At 39.9% G+C, this 16132-nt stretch overlaps 1 protein-coding gene across 1 annotated transcript in view; it reads right to left on the bottom strand.

Annotated features, from left to right (window-relative positions):
- Positions 1-16132, bottom strand: part of PIGB (phosphatidylinositol glycan anchor biosynthesis class B) — a 34938-nt gene that overhangs the window by 1275 nt on the left and 17531 nt on the right. The window contains exons 8-11 of the mRNA XM_023509998.1: positions 14112-14163; positions 12568-12779; positions 11818-11882; positions 1071-1284 (exon numbers count right to left, since the gene is read on the bottom strand). Coding sequence (XP_023365766.1) covers positions 1071-1284; positions 11818-11882; positions 12568-12779; positions 14112-14163 — 543 coding nt within the window. The remainder of the gene's footprint in view (positions 1-1070; positions 1285-11817; positions 11883-12567; positions 12780-14111; positions 14164-16132) is intronic.

The raw sequence follows: 16132 nt of genomic DNA, 5'->3' as shown, positions 1-16132 counted from the left end.
AAAAAAAAAAAAAAAAAAATAAGAATGAAAATGTAATTATCATCCATGACCTATGTAGAGCAGCTTAACTGGCAAGCCCACACTAAAGTAAAGCATAGAACTCCATTTCAGGGAGGGGAGTAGGATGTTAGCAGCTAAAGTTACATAGTGTTCTAGAAGTGTTACAGTTCCCCCCAAATGACATCCATGGTGATACTGAATGTGCACATGAAACATTAACTCCATGTTGAGACTGAGTTAACTAAAGAATTTTCTATAGGAAAGCTAGCTGCTTTGCCCCCTGTACCTTACTGGACAAATATATATATATATATATGTGTGTGTGTGTGTGTGTGTATGTATTTTTTGAAACAGAATCTCAGTCACCCTGGGGTAGAGTGCCATGGCATCATACCTCACAGTAACCTCAAACTCTTGTACTCAGCCTTCCAGGTAGCTAGCACTATAGGTGCCCACCATAATGTCCATTAGAGATGGGGTCTTGCTCTTACTCAGGGTGGTCTCAAACCTGTGAGCTCAAGCAATCCACCTGCCTCGGTCTCCCAAATGGATGTCTTTTTAAATGCCCTGCATAGTTAAAGCAATTTTACTATTTTACATTTCCTAGGAACACATAATTCAATTATTATAATATCATATAGTTGCTGTCCCTAATTTTTACAAGTGAAACAAGTGATGTCCAAAGAAATTTATTTATTTTGAGGCAGAGTCTCACTCTGTTGCCCTGGGTAGAGTGCATGGCTTTATCATAGCTCACAGCAACCTCAAACTCTTGGGCTCAAGTAATTCTCTTGTTTTAGCCTCCTGCATAGTTGAGATTATAGGCACCTGCCATGATGCCCACCTAGTTTTTCTATTTTTGTAGAGTTGGGGGTTTCTCACTCTCACTTAGGTGATCCACCCTCCTTGGCCTCCCAGAGTGCCAGGATTACAGGCATGAACTACCCTGCCCAGCCAAGTTTAAAACTGAATTGAAATTGGTCAATTAATTGAAATCTAGGAATCTGAAAGGGAATTTTAAAGTAGGAAGTTTAATTGTGGATAGTATAGAGTGAAACAATTTTTATTACCTGTAGTAGGGAGTAGAATGACAAGGCATCATTACAAGTATTGAAGCTGAAGATTTATTGGGACTGTTGTAACAGATCTTTTGAATATACCTCATTACATCAAGAGTACCTCGTTGATGAACTAAACCGGTATAGAGGGCGAGAAGCATATTTGATAAAAACAGGAAACTTAGAGCTGGTTTCTTCCATGTTTTCAGGTGGGTTATTGAATATCCTATATGAAGATAGACACATTGAACCTTACACTGGTAATATTTTGTGTTAACCTGCAACCATGTTTGTTATTTTTCATGGAAACAGCACAGACTAATAATGTGAATAGATGGACAAAGTTGTTATAATCTCTCCAAACATTAACTATCATTATATTGCCATCTAGGTCTTTAAAGTATTAAAAAAAGTCCAGTACCTATTCTGGTATATAGTAGTTGCTAAATAAATAGGACTTTTAATTATCCCTTTACGTACCTTTAATCTCTTAAGCACTAGTAATGGGAGTGGAGTACCTAACACAAGCTGCGGTCATGTGTCCTGTGGGAAGATCAGCTGCTGGGCTCCTGGGAGATTTTTACCGGTAAGTGTATGCGTGGTGGTATGGATCACTTTCGGGGATAAAAGGAGCTATGTCTTAACTTTTTTTTTCTTTTCACTATAGTGTCAGGTAATTTGGAGATGTTGAACAACTTTTTTTTTTTTTAATTTGTGAAATTCCTGTGTGGCAAAACCCCAAAAGCCAAGTAGAACAAACAGGTTTAAAAGGATAAGTAAAAGTCCTCCTCAGCAATAGCTACTGATAATGAGCACATTAATATCCATTAAAATACCAAAGAACATGCCTTTCCATTGGAAAAAAGCATATTGTTAAACTTCTTTAACATTTTGTACATACATACTTTCTGTGGAACGAGGTAATAGTTCTTTTGGAACTTGGGTATGCAGCACCCAAACCAGTCTGCCCAAAATTTTAGCGCTAATACCCATCAGAGCCAAGGCAGTGTTTTCCATTGTTCCTCCTCTATGAATATTTTAGATATTTTAGATAACATTACCCACAGATCATACTATTTAGGAGCTGGAATATTTCACCTCATACGGTTAATGTACTTAAAATAGCTCTGACTGACCAAAGAACATTCTGCAAAGTGATGTGATGAAAAATGTAGCCAGATCAAAAAACCTGTCATTTAAACTTAAATCTATATAAGACTTTTTGAAATGGTAAAATGAAGAACCTAGTAAAAAGGATGAGAACTAAAATTAGTTTTATTAGAAATAAGATTCTGAAACTTCAGCCACCTGTAATAACTTCAGTTACAGATATAACAGACCACCAAATACAACTTGAAGCACTTGTGTTGACAGGTAAAAACTACATCGACCTTAGTGGGCTCAAATTACAAAAAGCTGGCTCAGCACCTATGGCTCAAGTGGCTAAGGCACCAGGCACATACACCTAACGTGGCGAGTTTGAATCCAGCTTGGGCCTGCCAAACAACAACGATGGCTGCAACCAAAAAAAATAGCCAGGTGTTGTGGTGAGTGCCTGTGGTCCCAGCAACTTGGGAGGTGGAGGCAGGAGACTCGCTTGAGCTCAGGAGTTGGAGGTTGCTGTGAGCTGTGATGCCACAGCACTGTACCCAGGGGGACAGGTTGAGGCTCTGTCTCAAAAAAACAAAAAAACAAAAAAACAAAAAACTATACTAAAGCCCATCATGGTGAGGCTCTAAAAGATATCTATCAGGGATATTCTAATAAAGTGGGCAAGTATAAAGTGATTAACAGTTCTCTCAAATTGTTGCTGAAAATTAACTGTGGCATTAGGGATACAACAGTATGTATGTGTGGGTGATAAAAATGGGAAGATGTGGTGATAAATGTGAAAATGGGATTCTGGTTAGAATGCTGGAAGATAATGTTCTCAGCATCTTCAGTCCTGGGGAGAGGGGTGTATCAGGTAATGTTTAACTTACATGGTGGTAATTTTCACTTTTTGAAGCTAGCTCGTTTAGGACAGATCATTTTAGTAAGAACTGAATCTCCATGTTAGAGAAATAATGTTAAGAAGATTCTGGAAAGGGGGCTCTGCGCCCATAGCATAATGGTTATGGCACCAGTCACATTCACTGAGGCTGGCGGGTTTGAACTCATCCTGGGCCAGCTAAATAACAATGACAACTATAACAAAACAGCTGGGCATTGTAGTGGGTGCCTGTCGTCCCAGCTACTTAGGAGGCTGAGGCAAGAGAATCACTTAAGCCTAAGAGTTTGAGGTTGCTGTCAGCTGTGATGCCATGGCACTCTACCCAGGGGAAAATCTTTAGGGTCTGTCTCAAAAAAAAAAAAAAAAGGAACATGCTGGAAAGGGAAGGAACAGTTGAACACTACCTAGGGAGAGTTAGGTGGTAGGTTAGTAAAGGGATAATGGATACTGATAAACATTTGCTATTCAAAATTGGCTTCTTTACCAATATTATGGATCAGATGAGCTTTTGGGATAGTCTGGGAGCCTAACCACATGCTACATCTAAGGAAACAGAAGTAAACAACCACATGTTATTTCTAAGGAAAAATGCATTTCAATTTCCAACTTGAAGTTTGGGATAAAATACTTTTTTTTTTTTTTTTTGAGACAATGTCCCAAAACTCTACCCCCTTTGTAGAGTGCCATGGCATCACAGCTCACAGCAACCTCAAACTCTTGGCCTTAAGCGATTCTCTTGTCTCAGCCTCCCAAGTAGCAGGGACTATAGGCGCTCGGCACAATGCCCAGATATTTTTTTTGTTGTTGTAGTGGTCATTCTTTGGCAGGCTGGGGTCAGGTTTGAACCCACCAGCCCCACTGTATGGGCTGGCGCCCTGGCTGATGAGCTACAGGTGCTGAGCCAAAATAAAGGTTTTATTTAAAACCTGAGGACTGTCTTTGTTTATAGGCAGTCCCCAAATTACAAACATCCAATTTACATACAACTTGCACTTAGAAATGGAGGCTGTTTTCTTTTTTTTCTTTTTGAGGCAGAGTCTCACTCTAGCCTTTGGTAGAATGCCGTGGCTTCACAGCTTACAGCAACCTCCAACTCTTGGGCTTAAGTGATTCTCTTGCCTTAGCCTCCTAAGTAGCCAGGACACAGGCACTCGCCACAATGCCTGGCTGTTTTTAGAGATGGGGTCTTGCTCTGGCTCCAGCTGGTCTCAAACTCATGAGCTCAGGGGATCCACCCACCTTGGCCTCCCAGAGTGCTAGGAAGGAATGGAGTCTATTATAGGTAATAAGTAAATGTATCTGACACATTGAACTTAAGAACAAACTTACAGAACCTACCTTATTCATAACCTGGGGACTCCCTGTACATAAATTTTTAGCATCCTATAAGCATTACCAAGCATTTGACATATAGGGGAAACATCTTTAGAAATTACCATTATTATCAAATGACCTTTGTTCACCTGTTAGAAAAGAACCTAACTTGATAGTATAAAATCTTGAATTTGAAGCCTCTGTGGGGTTTTCAAACCATCTGACATTGAAAGTTTCCAACAGGATTTCAGAAACTCGAGTTGCTAAACACGTTACTATTCCAGTACTACACTGAAAGAACCACAAGAAAAGCCTACAACCCATGGTTTTCTTACTGGGAAGTAGTACTGTTTCTTCAATATTTAAAAGAGGTAATAAGATTCTAGTAGCTGCTATCCAGTAGGGCTACTGGATTGCATATGCAAATAATCTAGAAATGCCGTGCTCACTGAAATGATCTACCCTCAGATGACCTAGCTTCAGAAAGTGACAGTCACCATTATGTAAATTTATTGAAGATTTGGGGCTCTGTATGAACTCAGGTGATTGTCAGAATATAGGTCACTTCATTTCTTCATTTCATACAATTGCTAACCCATTGCTAACTGGATGCTAAATATCATCCCCAAGTACTTAATTTGCTCATGTTATCTGGAGCTACAAAAAGGTATTTCAAAGTGGGTACACAGAAAATTGCTAGAAGAACTGCTTAAGAAAGTAGCAACATGGGCAGTGCCTGCGGCTCAGTGGGAAGGGTGCTGGCTCCACATTCCACATATGGAGGGTGGGGTTTGAACCCGGCCCCGGCCAAACTGCAACAAAAAATAGCTGGGCATTGTGGTGGGTGCCTGTAAGTACCAGCTACTTGGGAGCCTGAGGCAAGAGAATCACTTAAGCCCAAAAGCTGGAGGTTGCTGTGAGCTGTGATGCCACAGCACTCAACTGAGGGTGATGGAATGAGACTCTGTCTCTTAAAAAAAAAAAAAAAAGAAGCAACAACATTTATCTCTGGGAACAGAGCTAGATGATTAGAGGATAACACACTAATGTATTTATTTGTACCACGAGCATTTATTATTTACAATAAAAAATACTCTGGATTCTTATTAAGTCACTCTCATCAGATTCCTGTTACAAAAGTATTTTAAATCCAGTATGTCACAGTTGTCTACTCTCCAGGATAAAATCTAAAAACTTGAGTATATAAGAAGGCTCTTAATGAACAGGCTCCTTTTCTCAGCCCTATCTCATCATCATCATACATTATTTAGCTTGCTATGTACACTTTTAAAATTTTGTATATTGTGGCAGTTTGTATTCTCCAGTAATGACTAATGAGTTCTTTTCTTTTTTTTGAGACAGAGCCTCAAGCTATCACCCTGGGTAGAGTGCTGTGCCATCACAGCTCACAGCAACCTCCAACTCCTGGGCTCAAGCGATTCTCTTGCCTCAGCCTCCCAAGTAGCTGAGACTACAGGTGCCCGCCACAATGCCCAGCTGTTTTTTGGTTGTAGTTGTCACTGTTGTTTGGCAGGCTCAAGCTGGATTCGAACCCACCAGCTCTGGTGTATGTGGCTGGTGCCTTAGTCACTTGAGCTACAGGCGCTGAGCTGTCCTTTTTTTTTTTTTTTTTTAAAGAGACAAGAGTCTCACTCTGCTGCCCTCAGTAGAGTACCGTAGCATCACAGCTCACAGCAACCTCTAGTTCTTGGGCTTAGGCGATTCTCTTGCCTCAGCCTCCTGAGTAGGAGTAGCTGGGACTACAGGCGCCCGCCATAATGCCTGGCTATTTTTTATTGCAGTTTGGTCAGGGCCAGGTTCAAACCTGCTGCCCTTGGTATATGGGGCAGTGCTCTACTCACTGAGCCACAGGTATCTCCCTAATTGAGTTCCTTTTTACCAAGGTAAGGTTCATGGGCATGCAGGGGATGTGTTATTAGTTAGAAATATATCTGAGTTAACCTTTCCACTTCTAAATACTCTCTGACTGTACAAAAAATAAAAAAATTAGCTGGGGTTGTAGGTGACGGAAGTCTCAGCTACTCAGGAAGCTAAGGCAGGACGATAACTTGAACCTGGGAGTTTGAGGTTGCTGTGAGCTAGACTGACATCATAGGACTGTAGCCTGGGGAAATGGAGTGAGACTGACTCAAAAAAAAAAAAAAAAAAACAAAACTCTTCAAGAAAGCTGTTACATCAGCTAAGTTTTGGTGTTTACATGAGTAAAAGAGTAGTTTAATAAGAATAAGATACACAGGAGAACGAGGCTGGGAAAAAGTTAGATTTTGAACTTTATTTTTCTTCATAATAACTGAACTTAAGAACTTTTGAACTCTTCCCCACCCCAGACACAGTCTGACTTTGTCCTGCCTGGTAGAGTGCAGTGGCATCATAGCTCACAACAACCTCAAACTCCTGGGGTCAAGTGATCCTCTTGCCTCAACCTCCGAAGTAGCTGGGACTACAGGTGCCCACCACAATGCCCGGCTATAAAAATAGATGAGAGTCTCACTCTTGCTCAGGCTGGTCTCAAAGTCTGAGCTTAAGTAATCCAGCCATCTCAGCCTCCCAGAGTGCTAGGATTACAGGTGTTAGCCACCATGCCTGGCTAAAACTTTGAACTCTTATCCATGATGAGGGTAGTGGACACAGAGTTACTAGGGAGAATTTTATGTTGCTATTTTGTTAAGAAAAACCTTACTTTTGGCTTGGTGCCTGTAGCACAGTGGTTACAGCATCAGCCACATGCACCAAGGCTGGTGGGTTCAAACCCAGCCCGTGCCAGCTAAACAACAATAAAAGAAAAATAGCCAGGCATTATGGCGGGTGCCTGTAGTCCCAGCTACTTGGGAGGCTGAGGCAAGAGAATCGCTTGAGCCTAGGAGTTGGAGGTTGCTGTGAGCTGTGATGGCACAGCACTAGCCAGGGTGGCAGCCCGAGGCTCTGTCTCAAAAAGGAAATAAAACAAACAAAAAAAAACTGTAAGTGGCATTATGACCATTTTATTTAGAGATATGGAGATAAATGCTGAAATAACCAGCTAAAAGAATGTTCTAGTAATTGCTTTTGGGTAGAGAGAATGGGAGGGAGAGAGAGGGGATTAATGATTTTTAAAACAATTCCTGGAATGACCATTGAAATGATATGCATGTGCAATTTTGATAGAAAGATTAGAATATGAAAAAACTAAGTGGACCAGTCAGAAGCAATTCTGCATTGTCACTGTGGTAAAATCAGATTAAGCAGACATGCAACCCAGAATTGGTAGCAAGTGCTAAAAACCTATCAGCAGGCTGGGTGAGGTGGCTCACACCTGTAATCCTAACACTCTGGGAGGCCAAGCTGGGTGGACTGCTTGAACTCAGGAGTTCAAGACCTCTTCTCTAAAAGCAGCCAGGTGTTGTGGGGTGTGGGGGGTGCCTGTAGTCCCAGCTACTCGGGAGGCTGAGGCAAGAGGATCACTTGAGCTCAAGAGTTGGAGGTTGCTGTGAGCTATGATGCCACAACACTCTATCCAGGGTGACAAAATGAGCCTCTGTCTCAAATAAAAGAAAAACAAAAAACCTGTCAGCACAAATGATAAAGTTCGATCTAAGAATTGTAGTGTTACTACAATAATAGCACTTTTCTTCTACAGATAAATAAACTGAGGCACTGTTATACAGTTCACTAAAGATGCAGAAGGTATGTTTTCTAGATTAAAGTCCTATTATACAGGACTATGGAAAATGCAAATTCGGCAGCAGAAATTATTGTAGATTGAAAAAATGGCTCAAATAATTCCTCTTCCCATGTCTCATCCCATTATGAGGCTGGTGTTTATTTCTCCATCTCTTAATCTGGCCTTGCCCTGCAACTTGCTTTGACCAAGAGAATGTGGTAGAAGTGATAATGTGCAAATTCCAAGCCAGGGCCTCAAAGAACCTTGCATAATTCTGCTGACTCGTTAGCAGCCCCGCCTACTCCAAGTGAACAAACCCTAGCTAGTGTTTTGGAGGATAAGAAACGAGAGCTGAGGTGCCTTGGCCTTCAGCCAAAAGAATCCCAAACCTAAGAGAGCCACGCCTAAGTCAATAGAACTGTTTACCCAATCTGCAGCTGGTCACAGTTGTGTTAAGTGAGCTCAGCAGAGATAGGAACTATACTATACAGCTGAACTGGAAATGGAGTTTTAAGTCACTAATTCTTTTTTTTTTTGCAGTTTTTGGCTGGGGCTGGGTTTAAACCCACCACTTCCAGCATATAGGGCTGGAGCCTTACTCCTTTGAGCCACAGGTACCACCCAGTTTGTTTTTGTTTTTAAGAGATAGGGTTTTGCTTTAATCTCCCAGGCTGAAGTGCAGCAGCATCATGGCTTATTGCAGTCTCAGACTCCTAGGCTCAAGCGATCCTCCTGTTTCAGCCTTCCAGCAGCTTGGACTACAGGCATCAGTCACTATATCTGGCTAATTAAAAAAAAAAATTTTCATAGATGCTGGTTGTGGTGGCTCATGCCTGTAATCCTAGTACTCTGGGAGGCTTAGGAGCTCTGCCTGAGCTCACAGGTTCAAGACCAGCCTGAGTCAGAGTGAGACCCCTGTCTCTAAGGGCATTGTGGTGGGCGCCTGTAGTCCCAGCTACTTGGGAGGCTAAGACAAAAGGATTGCTTGAGCCCAAGAATCTGAGGCTGCTGTGAGCACCCTGTCTACCGAGGGTGACAAAGTGAGGCTGTCTCAAAAAACAATAAAATTTTTTTGTAGAGCCAGTCTCATTATGTTGCTTAGACTGGTCTCAAACTCCTGGCCTCAAGTGATCCACCTTGGCCTCTAAAGTGCTAGGATTACAAATGTGAGCCACTGGAGTCAACCAATCCACTGTTTTGATGCAAGCGATTTGTAATGTTCAGATAAAATCAGGTTAAAACAGGTCACATAAGAACAGGATAGGGCTGAGATTTGAGGTGTAATACAACTCAAGATTTCAGCTAGGTAGGACAAACTCAAAACAGGGACACTTAAAACATCAAGAACTCCAAAGAGAACTATTATCTGACAGTGTTCCTGAATGTCCAAAGACTTCTGTCTAGGGGTGAGCTCACTACTTAATTGATCCTATTAATTTTTTTTTTTTTTTGAGACCACCACAACATCCAGCTATTTTTAGAGACAGGGTCTTGGTGTTGCTCAGGCTGGTCTGGTCTTGAACTCCTGAGCTCAGGCAATCCGCTTGCCTTGGCCTCCTACAGTGCTAAGATTACAGGCAGTGAGCCACTGTACCTGGCTGGATCCTATTGATTTTGGGGGTTTTTTTGGAAACAGGTGTCACAACTCACAACAACCTCAAACTCTTAGGCTTAAGTGATTCTCTTGCCTCAGCCTCCCAAGTAGGTGGGACTACAGGTGCCTGTGACAATACCCAGGTATTTTTTTGTTGCAGTTGTCATTGTTGATTTTATCTGGCCCGGGCCAGATTCGAACTTGCCAGCCTCGGTGTATGTGGCCGTTGCCCTACCCACTGAGCTATGGGTGCTGCCTTGGATCCTACTGATTCTTTTTTTTTTTTGAGACAGAGCCTCAAGCTATCCCCCTGAGTGGAGTGCTGTAGCATCACAGCTCAGAGCAACCTCCAACTCCTGGGTTCAAGTGAGTCTCCTGCCTCAGCCTCTCAAGTAGCTGGGACCACAGGCGCCTGCCACAACGTCCAGCTATTTTTTTTGGTTGCAGCCATCATTGTTGTTTTGGTGGGCCCAGGCTGGATTTGAACCCGTCACCTTAGGTGTATGTGGCTGGTGCCTTAGGCCACTTGAGCCACAGGTGCCGAGCCAGATCCTACTGATTCTTAATCCAACCTCTTGAGATTAAAGAGGTGATCCTTAGTGGAAGTACAAATCTTCTAAGAATCTTTGGGCTTACTTAAGACTCTTCCACATAGAGTCTGGAGCAAAAGATTATATCCTGTGAGGAGATCGGGGGTTTTCTAGGTCTCAGTTCTTTAGGGATCCTTCTGAGTTGACACTGGATGGAAAAGGGAATTCCTGTCCATTAGCAGGGATTCTCTTTGCCCTTTGTCAGCATTTGTCTCAATCCCTGAGGCTGAGAACAGGTCCTGATACAGGGATCTTGCCACTTAAATGATTCAATCTGTTGGGAATGAGGAATGAGGACTCAGACAACCTAGTCTTTCTCTAAATAAATGAGGCCACAGAGGAAGAATGCTGGAAAATCCAGATGATGAAAATGGAAATCAAACCTAGTCCCTAAATTAACCAAACCACAAATACACAGACACATACTAATATTTGTCCTCCAGCACTCTGGCAGTATTCAATTTAATTATAACTTACACTCAAGTAAGTGGCTGTAAAAAACAAAACACCACTTTAAAATCTGAACAGTAGGCTGGGTGCAGTGGCTCATGCCTATAATCCTAGCACTCTGGGAGGCCAAGGTGGGTGGATTGCTTGAGCTCATGAGTTTGACACCAGCCTGAGCAAAAGTAAGACCCTGTTCTGAGGCAAGAGGATTCCTTGAGCCTAAGAGGTTGAGGTTGCTGTGAGCTATGATGCTACAGCACTCTACCCAGGGCAACAGCAAGAACTCTCTCTCTCAAAAAAAAAAAAAAATATGAACAGTGATTTGTGAACAGATTTGCTCTGGTAAATGGGCCAATTATTCTTATTTGGCTTGCCAAATAGCTATTTGATGTCTGTATTTTTATTTTTATTTATTTATTTTTTATAGCGACAAGAGTTTCACTTTGTTGTCCTCAGTAGAGTGCTGTGGCATCACAGCTCACAGCAACCTCCAGCTCCTGGGCTTAGGTAATTCTCCTGTCTCAGCCTCCTGAGTAGCTGGGACTACAGGTACCCACGACAATACCTGGTTATTTTTTGTTGCAGTTTGGCCAGGGCCAGGTTCGAACTCCTCTGTGTAAATGAAAACCCTTGTACTTTAACCATAAAATAGCTATTTTAAAATAGACATATTCTTTTACTTTTCAGTAAGAGATTTCTAATAGTCAAAAATAATACTGCCAAAAGGAGTTTTAGGAGTCAGAACTTTATGTGGATTTTTCTGTTTTTTCAAAGATGAGCATCTTACACTTTGTTGCCGAGGTTGGTCTTGAACTCCTGGTTCATTCTAGGCTCAGGGAATCATCCTACTCAGCCTCCTGAGTAGCTGGGACTACAAGTGTGTACCACAATACCTGGCTAGGCTCTTAGGTAGACTATAAAAAGGGGATATTGCAATAATGTAATTTGTAATTAAGAAGTAACTTTTGTACCCCATGATTGCATTGATGTACACAGCTATGATTTAATAAAAAAAAAAGTAACTTTCACTTAGCCTTCTTGAAAATGAAAATTATTTGGGCATGGCAACTTAGAAAAGAAAAACAGAGTTTGATGAGTATTTATTGTCTTTTAACTATTTCTGTATAAACTTTTTTTCTATATTAAATGAAAACACTTACCACAGAATACCATACAAAGTGGTAAAACTGGATAGATAAACCTGAATTCTTTGTGGCTCAACATGCTACAATAAAAAAGATATTAAAAGAAAATGTTAGGTATCATTTTATATGATAGTTTGAGAAATTAATATATTTTAAGATATAATTAACATGATCTATTTATTTTTTAATTGTTGAGACTGGATTTCTTGCTTCAGAAATTAGAAGGAGTCTCATTATTTTAGTTATAAAGTGATTATGGCGTGCTAAAACTAATCATAACATTGATGTCAGTGTGAAATTATAAAGTACAATTACATTTTAAAAAAGGGATTTCTATTTCCAATCCAAGTAAATGATATCACTCAAGTTTGGAATAATGAGATATATATATATATATTTAATTTTACAATAGTATTTCTTTGGTCCCTTGATGCTTAAAATTTTAGTAGTTTCTATGTTTTTTTCCCCTAAATCAACCTTAATTTGTTTTAATTCTCTGTGTTTTTTTAAACCAAATAAAATTGGTCCAACTTTTAAAAAATTGAATATAATCTTTATTAAGCAAATCACATATTTAAAGTACAATACTTATTCTGAATATCTGCACAATTACTACTACTTCTGTCTTCTAAGATAATCTCCACTAACAAATCATAAGTTAATGCATCTCCAAAAGTTAAACAGTTTACTTTGTGAAGAATTTAATTAATTTAATTTCTTGGTAACATTAAAAAAAAATAACAATTTGAACAAATAAAATCTTACCTATAAACTAGCAGTGTCCATAGCACCGTCACCAAAAGTATCCTGTATTTCTTTGGTGCTAGAAAGCAGCCATGAATAAAGAAGGGCAAATGAGTTCCCACGACAACTGGAAATCCTTGACTGAAGTACCAATGCCATGGATGAGAACCATAAAATGTTCCCAAATTCTGCAGTACGTTAAATTTCAAAAAATTAAATTGAACCAGAGTCCACTGGAATAGTTGAAGGAACAAGAAATAGAAATATATTTAGTGCCAAGTATTAATCTGGGAATTGACAAAATCCTTGCATTAAATGAGGACTGAAGTCTAAAACCAGACAATATTTACATTAATGCTTTTGATTTATGACTATGTGAAATCTTTAATTTTTTTCTTCTCTAAGTTTTCATGTATTCTTTGTTAATTTGAGATTCATTTTGAAATGTTCATATTTTGTCAAGATACGTTTACATCCAATTAGAGATAAAGAGGATAGTAAAACACAATTTTTTTTTGGAGACAAGAGTCTTACTCTGTTACCCTGGGGAGAGTGCTGTGGCATCACCGTAGTTCACAGCAACCTCAAAATCTTGGGCTCAAGCTATCCTCTTGCCTTAGCCTCCCAAGTGGCTGAGATTATAGGTACCCACCACAATGCCTGGCCTTTTTTTTTTTTTTTTATCCCTTTTATTTTTAGTAGAGACAGAGTCTTGCTCAGGCTGGTCTCAACTTGTGAGCTCCAAGCAATCCACCTGCCTTGGCCTTCCAGAATGCTAGGATTATAGGTAGGAGCCACCATGGCCAGTCACTAAAAAATAATTTTTATGAGAGTGTATGTGTGGCATGTATATTAAAAATTTTACTCTAGTACTTTATAAAGTCACATGTTACCTAAGATAAAGTTCTGGCAATGTTAGAATTTGAATTATAGCACAAAGCAGGTGGTAAAGACAGCAACAAAAGTAACAGGTAACTGCTGTGGCTCATGCCTGTAATCCTAGCACTCTGGGAGGCTGAGGTGAGTGGATTGCCTGAGCTCACTCTGTCTCAAAAAATAACAATGGACTCTTCAGTATCAACTAAGAGTGTTAGTTTTGTTATATAGACAATAAACTGATCCAGAGGTGTACTCTAGTTAACTTTTTTTTTTTTTAAGACAGAGTCTCATTATGTCATACTTGGTGGAGTGCTGTGGCATCACAGCTCACAGCAACCTCAAACTCTTGGGCTTAAGCAATTCTCTTGCCTCAGCTTCCCAAGTAGCTGGGACTACAGGTGCCCGCCACAATGCCTGGCTATTTTTTTGTTGCAGTTGTCATTGTTGTTTTAGCTGGCCTGGGACCAGGCTTGAACCCGCCAGCCTTGGTGAATGTGGCTGGCGCTGTAACCACTGTGTTACTGGCACTGAGCCTCTACATATCTTTTTTAATGTCTCTTATATCATTTTAACAAATGATTTGCCTCTGTTCCAAAATATTAATGGATCGAAGATCCATGTTGAGCTTTCAGTTGAAATAAATGGTTAAAATAAAAATATCTTTAGCTTAATATATTTTTACTTACTTGGCCAAAAAATATACGATCAATTATCAGAGACAAACTCAAAGTGACAAATCTGAAAAACAAAATAGAATGGCGATTCATATTCTGAACTTGCTAAAAATCTGATATTGATATATTGGCTTTAGAAGTGCTTTGTATCAAAAGCCACTTTAAAAATGCTTTACAGTTTTACCAACTAAATGTGGATCCTTACATTTTGAAAGATGTAATCTATTGATAAAGATTACTTAATAGATAAGATTACTTTATCGATTTATTAATATTATACAATATAATATTCGTCAAAAAAATCAGCTAAGCATATTTGTGTGGATCAGTTTCTGAACTCTCTATTCTGTTCTGTTGATCTTGTGTTCCTTCTCCAGTACCACATAGTATTTTTTTTGTTTTTTGAGGGATGGGGTCTTGCTGTGTTGCCTAGCTAGAGTGCAGTGGTGTGATCATAGCTTACTGTAGCCTTGAACTCTTGGGCCCAAATGATCCTCCTGTCTTAGCCTCCCAAGTAGCTGAGATTACAGGTTTGAGTCATTGCATCCACTATACTAATTTCTGATAGCCTAAATAAGTTTTATTTTTGAATTTCATAAGAATAGAATCATACCATATGAACTATGTGATCAAATTCCTTCAGTCATTATGCTTGTGAAACTGAAACCATGTTTTTCTTGCATGCTGCAGTTCATTTACGATGCTGTGTGTTGTTAACTGTGTGTATCACACTGTATGTGTTTATTCTCTTGATAGACTGTGCTGCTCATTTTTAGCCATTATGAGTAGTGCTACTGTAAACATTCTTTTACACATCTTTGTGCACATTCTGTTGAGCATATAACTAGGATCTGGGCCTTAAGATATAAGTGAAATCAGCTTTAGTAAATATTTATTTATTTATTTATTTGGCTGGGGCTGGGTTTGAACCCACCACCTCTGGCATATGGGGCCAGCGCCCTACTCTTTGAGCCACAGGCACTGCTCAGCTTTAGTAAATACTGAAAAGTTTTCTAAAGTGTTTGTATTAATTTACATTCCCACAGAAATACATACTTTTTAGCCATGTAGGTGGATGTCATGGTGCTAGTCGTAGGTAGGACATCAGGGTAGTTTTACCTTATGTTTCTTCTATGACTAATGAGGTGGTGAGTACCTTTATACTTACTGGCCATGTGAGTGTTTTTGAAGTATCTGTTCAAGTCTTTTGGTCATTTTTCTACTCACTTATAGATTTTTACAAGTTTTGTATATAGCCGGGATAAAAGGGCTTAGTTGGTTACATGTATCTTTTCCTGATCTGTGGCATGCTTTATTTTTTTCTTTGAGAGAGTCTTATTTTGTCGCCCTCGGTAGAGTGCCATAGTGTCACAGCTCACAGCAACCTCCAACTCCTGGGCTTAGTCCATTTGCTTGCCTCGGTCTCCCGAGTAGCTGAGACTACAAGCACTGCCACAACACCTGGCTATTTTTTTTTGTTGCAGTTTGGCTGGGGCCGGGTTTAAACCTGCCACCCTTGGTATATGGGGCCGGTGCCCTACCCACTGAGCCACAGGTGCCACCCGTGTGGCATGCTTTTTCACTCTCACAATGGTGAATGTGAAGAACAAAAGTCTTTAACATGTTCAAATGTATCTATCTTTTTCTTTGTAGTTAGTACTATGTTCTAGTTAGGAAATTTTTACCTGCCTCAAAGTCACAAAGATATACTGTCATATCTTGCAGAAGCACCACTGTTTAACCTTTACATAAAGATCTATAATTCCTTTGAATTTTGTTTTTTGTTTGTTCTTTTGCTCATGCTGGAAAGTAGGGGTCAAGATCAATTTTTTAAGGTTTTTTTCCCATGTGGATAGCCAACTATGTATGTATATTGAAAAGACTGTTCTTTCCCTACTGTATTGTAGTATCAGCTTCATCATAAAAGTGATAACAGTGTCTGAGTTTGCTACTGGACCCTATTTTGTTCCACTGATTTGTTTTACCTTTCACTAACTCTGAGTTTTCTTAGTAACTATAACATTGTAATAAAT

This window comes from Otolemur garnettii, unplaced genomic scaffold, assembly GCF_000181295.1.
Source record: "Otolemur garnettii isolate 467f Iridium unplaced genomic scaffold, OtoGar3 scaffold00011, whole genome shotgun sequence".
Lineage (NCBI taxonomy): Eukaryota > Metazoa > Chordata > Mammalia > Primates > Galagidae > Otolemur > Otolemur garnettii.
This window is presented reverse-complemented; position numbering and strand designations above follow the sequence as displayed.